Raw genomic sequence first — 8,916 nt, 5'->3', positions numbered from 1 at the left:
GGGCGCGGGGCCGGGAGGTGTGCGCGCGGGACCGCGAGGCTCACAGGGCGCGGGGGCGCGGGCGCGGTCCTGAGTCCCACGAGCGCGGCACTCGCCTGATGAGGGCTCCGGCGTAATCCCGGGCGGCCTCCATGGCGGGGGTCCTCTTTGCAGACGCAGGGCGCCACCTCTCCCCGCCCGCCCCGCCTTTTAAGACGCCGCCTTCGGTCCCTCCCCGCCGCGGCCTGACCCTGGCAGGGCAAGGACCTCGGCGATGGACTCGTAGCCCCGCAGGTCACCTCGCGGCGCTCTGGGAGCCCGCGGTCGACCCTGGCCCCCGCCGCCCTAAGCCCGGGTCCACGCCCGTCGGGCCGCCTCGGTGCAGAGAACCGTATCGAGAACCCTCGAACCGCAGATGCTCCGCGGGTGTCTTGATGGTCGCTTGTCAGCCTACGTCTGTTTTGCCGTTCTGGGGGTTGGGGCACTTGGTGACATCACCGGTCCCGCAGCATCGCGTTGGCTGCGGAAGGTAGGTGTGTTTACCCAGGCCACAGGTGGGGCGAGCGCCAGGTGTCCGCGGGGCTGGGGCGCCCTGACGTCCAGCTCACCCCCAGCCAGCCGGTTCCTGGTAGAGACGAGGAAGTCGCCGCAGACACCGGGACATGCAGCACTTCAGGTTCTCGGAAAAAGCCTTGGCTTCCTTTCCGTGAAGTCGCCTTCCCAGCTGTACCGTGAGCGTTTAGCAACAGTGATAAAGGCGTTCAGAATGGAGGGGGGAAAGGAACCGTTCGGACCTCAGTAATAACCTTTTAACTGTAGGTAAGGGACCTTCTAAGAGTAAGGAAGGAAAGAGAAAATGGACCCAGGGCTGAGGGGGATTTCTGTCACACCCTGCTCAGGTGGATGTCCGTCCCCAGAAGGTGCAATTCGGCACCCCCAGACCTCCGGAGAAGGACGGGGAGTTAGAACGGATTCAACAGAGCTCTTAATTGGGGCATTGAAGCAGAGGTCTCTTGAGCATGTTAAGGGGTGATGCAGTCCCATAATTCGGGCCTTTTAAAAAAGAGTAGACTTCCTGGGATAGAGACTTGCTGGGACACAGCCTGGTGCACACAGCCAGGTGAATAACCGCTGAGTGCCCGTCGTGAACTGTGTCTCCTAAGACTTGTAGCTTGACCCGCACGCTGCTTCTCCTGCCTCCACTTGGTTGTAGCACATTGACTTGATCACTTAAAACGTGGCCCCTCGGTCTGCCTCGTCCTCAGTCTGGATCACAGAAACAAATGTGCCTCCGGCTGCAGGGTCACTAGTGTCAACAAGCCTCGCTTGACTAGCAGGAGTGTTGAAGCCAAACACCACTTCCTTCTGGAATGAAATCCTGGACTGGCCTGCTGGGAGCTCCCCAGCCCCAGGCTCACAGGGGTTCCTCTCCTGCCCAGAGCCGAGGGGGCTGGTCCCAGCCTCAGAGGTGAGTAATTGCCGTCCCACTGATGCCTTCAGTCTGATAGGTGAGAAAATGTCCCCAATCAACTCAACTCACCTCTGAACATTTTATAGTGAAAAAATTCAAATATAGAGACATATAGAAAGAAAAGTACACTGAGAACCCTTACACCCAGTCCCTGCATTCAACCACTGTAACATTTTGACATACTTGTTGCTTATCTATATTTTTATTTGAATACCTTCACATTAAATCCTTCAACTTGCATCTCTGAAAAAACAAGGACATTTTAATACATAACCACAGTGATATTGTTACTCCTAACAAAATAAAAATGATAGCATCTAATACTCAGTCTATAGTCAAGGTTGCCAGCCATCAGATTTATTGATCTGAAGGTATGAGGCATAATACATGTGCCTGGGGTGCGTGTGTATCAGGCCCATTCTGGAGTAGTGAAGGTCAAGATCGGGTTGCCAGCCATCAGATTTATTGATCTGAAGGTATGAGGCATAATACATGTGCCTGGGGTGTGTGTGTATCAGGCCCATTCTGGAGTAGTGAAGGTCAAGATCGCAGAGGACTCTCACACACCAGTAACTGCCAGGGTAATCGGTGCAATCCACTCATTAATTCCTAGGGCTAGCGAGCTGTCTGGCTCAGAAGGAATTCAGTGTAGACTTGTTAATGAGTGGATGCATGACTGAGATGCTATGTTGGCAGTAATATATGAATGCAAATTGCAAAGGGATCAAAGTAGTAAATTCTGCCCAAAAGGTGTCCGGGAAGTGACATAAAAGCTTGAGGCTTGAAGGATGAATGGGGCGAGGCGTGGGTGGGAGTGCTGAGACTATTCTGCATTGCTTCTAGGAAGAGCCAAGACTCAAAGGGACATCAGTGGCATGCTGTGTGGCCCTGGGCAGGCGGGTGTGGGTTCTTGAGGAGAATGGTAGGAAATAGGGCAGCCTTGTCAGAGTGGGTTTTGCTCTCACAGTGGGAGCCAGATGAAGGGGGAGAGTGACATGTGCAGGTATAAATTTGAGAAGGCCACGTTGGGGTGGAGGGACCCTGAAGCTGGACTGGGCCACGGAAGCCGGCGTGTGATCCAAGAGAAAGATGTCAAGTGTCAGACGTGGGCTCGATCAGTGGGCACAGAGAGGAGGAGGAGCCAGGAAATATTTCAGGGACATGGTGCTGACAAGTAGGGAAGCAGCAGGACAGGACCCTGGTATTCTGAGTTTGGGTGCCTGGGAAACAGTAATGCTCTCACTGGGAAGAGAAATGCAGGAGGCCAGCAAGTTTATGGTTGAAGAGGAGATTGTGTTGACATGCATGAGCCTGGACCCCAGTCAGGCAGAGAGGTAGGGAAGCAGCAGGACAGGACCCTGGTATTCTGAGTTTGGGTGCCTGGGAAACAGTAATGCCCTCACTGGGAAGAGAAATGCAGGAGGCCAGCAAGTTTATGGTTGAAGAGGAGATTGTGTTGACATGCATGAGCCTGGACCCCAGTCAGGCAGAGAGGCTGAGCACAAACCCGTGGGCCCGGACCACACACAGGCAGAGAGATGAAGTAGAAATTCATGGCCTGGACACACTCAGGAGGAGAGGTGAAGTAGAAACCCATGGGCATGGATCATACCCAGGCAGAGAGGTGGAGTAGATTCCCATGGGCCTTGACCACAGTCAGGCAGAGAGGTAGAGCCGAAACTCTTGGGCCTGGACCACTCGTTCGTCAAGAGGTGGAGTATATACTTACGGCCTGGACCACACTCAGGCAAAGGGGTGCATTAGGAACCCATGGTCCTGGGCACACTCAGACAGAGAGGTGGAGTAGACATGCTTGGGCCTGGACCAGAGTCAGGCAGAGAGATGGAATAGGTACACATGGGCCTGGACACACATAGGCGGAGATGTGGAGTAGTATTGGACATAGGCAGGGAGGTGGTGTAGGATCCTGTGGTCCCAGGGACAGCATGCAGGTAGGTGGAGTAGCCTCAGCCTGTGGCGGGTTCTCAGGGAGAGGTTGGGGCTGGAAATGTAGGCTGTTAGTCACCTTTTGCTCTAAGTGGGAATCTTGATGTGTGGCTGCAGGATGGTGTGTGCAGAGGAGAAGGGGGCCAGGACACATGGTGCTTTGACGCGCTGGCTGCAAACCTAGCACAAGGCAGAGGACAAAAGGGGCAGCAGCCGTGTGGGCGCAGGGCGTGTGGGGAGGCGTCCTGCCCTCACGTTCCATCTCACACATACACACTCTCATTCAGCATCATTCAGTTCGTGTGTACTCAGCAACTCCTCTGCGCCAGGGCAACCAAGATCAGAACCTCAGCGTTGGTACGTGATTCACAAACGTTTGTCAACATGGTGCCTGTGAAGTCTGTGCATGATGTGTTCTGCCTTACCCCACACTCTCAGGCAGGGACCAGAGGTTGACCCTCCTGTGGCTGCAGGAGATGTCTGTAGGGTGCACTGCAGTGGGCTTGGTGCCTTCTCCAAGGCTGGCTGCTCTCCCCTCTCTGAGTGCTGGCATGTGATTGGCACAGCCTGTGCTCTGGAGCACAGGGACATGGTGCCCACCTGCATCCAGCTGGGGTCCTCGAGGGGGTCGCTGAACCTCTCCCAGACCTCAGGTCCTCATCTGTACAAAGGCAACAGGTTCTTTCTCTCTCATAGGGTGTGTGAGAATCAAATCCCCTAGGGGAGGGCTGGCCTGGCCCAGTGTCCAGCACAGAGTGCTCTGTCAGTGTGAGCAGTAAGGACGGCAACAGTGACAATGGTGGACAGCTCAACCATTGAGGGCCTAAGACGAGAGTTGTTCCTCACCTACGGGAAAGTGTCACAGACGACAGAGATGGTGAAAGCTCAGACAAACTTCAGCCACCATCCAATCCAATTTCTGTGTATTTGGTAACAGAGTGGATAAAACAATGAACTCTGAGTCTGAACCCTGGCCTTGCTACTTTCAAATTCTGTGACTGTGGGAAAGTTTTCTTTTTTCGAGCTTCAGTTTCTTTACTTTTAATAATCCGTGGTGATATATATATTCCTTACCAACTCTCAGTGGGTTGCAATGCAGGTTGGGTGAGATAGTGCTTTTGAAATACATCGTAGACTGTCAAGCACTAACAAGCGGTAGGTCTGTTATAGTATTGGTTAGGAAACTGAGCCTTGGAAATACTCAGACACTGCTGAGCACATGACCAGGGTGTCTTCGGCAGCATTGTCTGTGAGGTAAGGAATTTCCTTCAGTGTGCTCTGTCTGCCAGAGCCAAGTGTCCTCCTGTTTTCATATTGTCTCACAGCAAAGCTTACTATTAGAAAAAAAACTCTCTTTATTTATTCATACTAAGGTGAAAATGGTTGCTATTTCACTCAGCAAACATTTTCCGAGCATCACACTAGTTATTTTCCAGCCCATTCTGCCCTCTTCTGCCCAGCCCTGTGTGTGCTCTGGGAGGCTGGCTCCTTGCCCTTTGGCTTCCGGTTGGTTTCATTACTGGGAGGCACTGATGAACTCTTTTTGTTAAATTAAAAACAGTTGTATTGCAGAATAATGTGCATGTGGTAAAATGCACAGACCTTTAGTATACAATTCATAGAATTCTTATGTTTATGAAACGTTCAGATCAAGACAAAGGACCCTCGCAACACCCAGCAGGCTCCTCTAGTCCCGTCTGGGCAGGACCCTCCACCCTCCACTGGAGATGATGCTGTTCTGACAGTGTCACCACAGATTTGTTTTGCGTGTTCTTGAGCATCACGTGGACTGAATCATACGGGGCCTTCTCTCCTGTGCTTGGCTTTATTTGCTCCTTGCCGTGTCTGTGGAATTCATTCACGTTGTGATATATATTATCAGTTCCCTCACTTCGTGTGATGTATCAAATTTATTCATTTGTGCTCCAGTTGATGGCTATTTGGCTGGTAAGAATAAGGCAGGGCTGCAGTGAACGTTTCCGTACGTGTCTTCTGGTGCACATGTGTGAACATGTGGGATGTGGACACATCTGAATGGAGGGAAGACTTTGCAAGTCTCAGGAAAGCGGGTCTGACGGAGAAACGTCATCTCGACAGAGCAGGCATGGAAGGCAGGATCTGGGGGGGCCAGGAGGTCTGGCCCGTGCATCTGCATTTCCAGAAGTCCAGGTCTGGGTTCTAGTGCCTTTGAAACCAAGTCACAGACACACGCAACTATGCCTTAGTCACGAGCTGGGTAACAGCAAAAATCTGAGGTGAATTTTTACAAAACTGAGGGGCCTTGCTTGTGGTCAACTGAGATGTCTTATTTCCCATCTGTTCTCTACTGAGATCAGGTGTGGCAAGCAGAAGAGAGAAGTCGGGGTCCGAGTGGATTTGTGTAGTTGGAGGGCCGGGCTGTAGGTGGGCCATCAGCCAATTCACGCCCAGGCCAGGGCTGGCGCGCCTGGGGGTGGGAGGGATCGTGGGGGCAGGCACCGTCTTTCTTTGGCGTTCTGATTCCCGGCTTAGGTCCACACGCAGAGCAAGAACAAATGGGAAGACTGGGTGTGCAATGTTGAGTATGCAGGACAGCTGGACTCGAGTGCCTGCCCTACCACTTGCTAGGAACAAGGCCCTGGACGAGTCCCCTGTCTGCTGGAGGTTAGCTGAGGGTCATCATGGGCAGGAGGAGTTGCAATGCCCCTGTCCTCAGTGTTGCCCCACTTGGTTGCGAGCCCTGGGTCTGAACGTGGGCGAGGCTCCGGGAGGCCAGCGTGATCGGGACAGTGTGCAAGGAGCCTTCGGTCTAGACAACTGTCTCTCCAACCAGATTAAAAGCAAGAGTGCCCTTTAATTCTGGAATGGACATTAGGATTTTCATGATTTAGTGTGTAGCCTGCGTTAAAAACTCAGTATTGAAGTATTACATGCCTAGGATATTTAACGAAGCCCCCCATGTAGTGGTTCTTATCTTTAGGTGTTCAAGGTCCCTTAAATATCTGATGAAAGCTACAGCCCGTCTCTCCAAAAAATCTCAGATGACCAACTAACATTTTGCTAGTGCTCTGAGGGGTCTCATGTGCCCAGGCGAGGAAGTGAGCTCAGCTGGGAGGCATGGTTTATCCCTAGCCAACCCCTCAGTGAGCACTTTGTGCTAGTAATGAGCTGGGGACATCAGCCCCACTGCTGTGGTCCTACACTTGTTTTGGTTGTTGCTGTTGCTGGGCTTGGATGTTTATTTTCCTTGCAAATATAGGAACAAAGGTGATGTTCTTTTCTGCTGATTCAATTTGAGCTTTTCTCTCCAAAGGAAGTGTCCAAAGAAGTCTGTGTTTGGGGGCTGATTCCAGGCCTTTCTCAACTGGGTGGAAGGGCAAAGCCCAACTCCGCTCTGTGCAGTGAGCTGTGCTGGCGCTGACAGCAGTGTGGCAGCAGAAGCCAGCGCTGGCTTTCCACAGGGACGCCAGTCCTTAAAAAGCTTTTAACGCGGGCCAGCCCAGTGGCGCACTGGAGAGTGTGCTGCTTGGGAGCGCGGCGGCACTCCCACCGAGGGTTCGGATCCCATGTGGAGGCCGGTTCCCGCTCACTGGCTGAGCGCGGTGCGTGTGCAACACCAAGGGTTGCGATCCCGTTACCGGTCAGTAAAAAAGACAAAAAGGAAAAAAAAAAAGCTTTTAACGCAAGTGCAACTTTGTAAGTAATACATAAATACCGTGGCATCTGTAAACATTTTTATTAAGACATTATGGATAAGGCAAAATCTTCTAGGACCACTGTCATCAATCCTGGCCCCTTCTTACCTTCCAGGCTGTGTCCTGTGCAGTTATTATTATTTTTTAATTTTTTGTTATTGGTGTCTGGCCAGTATGGGGATGTGGAGCTGTGACGCTGGTGTTATAAGCCTGTGCTCTAACCAACTGAGCTCACCAGCCAGCTCTCCTGTGCGATTATACATACATTATATATGATATTATTTTGTGTGTTTTGTTTACATAGGTGGTATCATCTTTTCTTTTTTTTTTTTTTTCCCTTTTTGTCTTTTTTTGTGTCCGGCAACGGATTGCAACCCTCAGTGTTGCGCCTGTACCGGACTGGGACTGGCAACGGGATCGCAACCCTTGGTGCTGCGCCCGCACCTCGCTCAGCCAGTGAGCGGGAACTGGTCTGTATGTGGGATCCGAACCCTCGGCGGGAGCACCGCTGCGCTCTTAAGCGGCGCACTGTAGCAGTGCGCCACCAGGCTGGCCCAGTGGTATCATCTTATATGGAATGTTTTGCAACTTACTTTTTCACTCAACAATACGTATCTCTTCCTATCTCAGTGCGTATTGATCTTTCTCCATCCTTCTAACTGGTGCAGGTGTTCCACAGCTCACCTACAACACCATATTGTATCTAACTCCTCTCCTCCTGCTGGACACCCGAGCTCTTTCCTGTTGTTCGTTAGCGTAAGCGGTGCTGTACCGAGCACTCTCTTAGGTGCATCCTGCCTACATGGGTGTTTCTCTGGGGTATAACACCAAGAAGCAGAACTGTTGGATTTTAGGGTATGCATATTTTAAAATTTTAACCAAGGTCTGTATGTGGGATCCGAACCCTCGGCGGGAGCACCGCTGCGCTCTTAAGCGGCGCACTGTAGCAGTGCGCCACCAGGCTGGCCCAGTGGTATCATCTTATATGGAATGTTTTGCAACTTACTTTTTCACTCAACAATACGTATCTCTTCCTATCTCAGTGCGTATTGATCTTTCTCCGTCCTTCTAACTGGTGCAGGTGTTCCACAGCTCACCTACAACACCATATTATATCTAACTCCTCTCCTCCTGCTGGACACCGAGCTCTTTCCTGTTGTTCGTTAGCGTAAGCGGTGCTGTACCGAGCACTCTCTTAGGTGCATCCTGCCTACATGGGTGTTTCTCTGGGGTATAACACCAAGAAGCAGAACTGTTGGATTTTAGGGTATGCATATTTTAAAATTTTAACCAATCAGCTTGGATCCTTATTTCTCCCGTGTATGCAGGTCCCGTAGTCCCACCCAGCTCCTTTCCCTGTGGAGCCAGAACTGCGCTGCTCGTGAAGCTTGGATGAAAGAGCTCTCCGCAACGTCCTCCTTCCCCCTTTCCTTCAAATCATCATCCTACTAATGATAATTTAATAGCTGCCATTTATGCTTTCCTTCAAAACTTATTTAAAAACTTACCTTTTAAAAAAATATAAAAGTGGTCTTCAAAAACAGAAAAATGAGTGGCTTGTGAGAAACGTCCTTGAGAAAGTGTCCAAGCTCAGTAAAGGGAATGAGCTACAGCAGTAACTGGACGCTAGTTTTTGCCTGTCCTTTAGTAAGGATTTTAAAAAAGAAACTATCATATTGGTGAGGATGCAATAAAGAAAAGCATTTGTACTCTGACTGCTGGTGGGAGTGTAAACTGTGCCACCTCTTGGAAGTAATCCAGTAACAGGTATCATAAACATGAAAACATGCTCAGCACCTTTGCTCACTTAATTCCACTACAGAGAATCTATTCTGGTGACTAGCA

General features: G+C 51.1%; 1 protein-coding gene across 1 annotated transcript in view; it reads right to left on the bottom strand.

Moving 5' to 3' along the window:
• CIDEA (cell death-inducing DFFA-like effector a) overlaps positions 1-133 on the bottom strand; it is a 17,385-nt gene extending 17,252 nt beyond the window's left edge. Inside the window, exon 1 of the mRNA XM_008582138.1 lies at positions 96-133. Within this exon, the coding sequence (XP_008580360.1) occupies positions 96-133 (38 nt within the window). The remainder of the gene's footprint in view (positions 1-95) is intronic.
• Positions 134-8,916: the final 8,783 nt, after the last annotated feature.

The sequence above is a fragment of the Galeopterus variegatus genome, unplaced genomic scaffold, assembly GCF_000696425.1.
Source record: "Galeopterus variegatus unplaced genomic scaffold, G_variegatus-3.0.2 Scaffold2524, whole genome shotgun sequence".
In the NCBI taxonomy this organism is placed as follows: Eukaryota; Metazoa; Chordata; class Mammalia; order Dermoptera; family Cynocephalidae; genus Galeopterus; species Galeopterus variegatus.
This window is presented reverse-complemented; position numbering and strand designations above follow the sequence as displayed.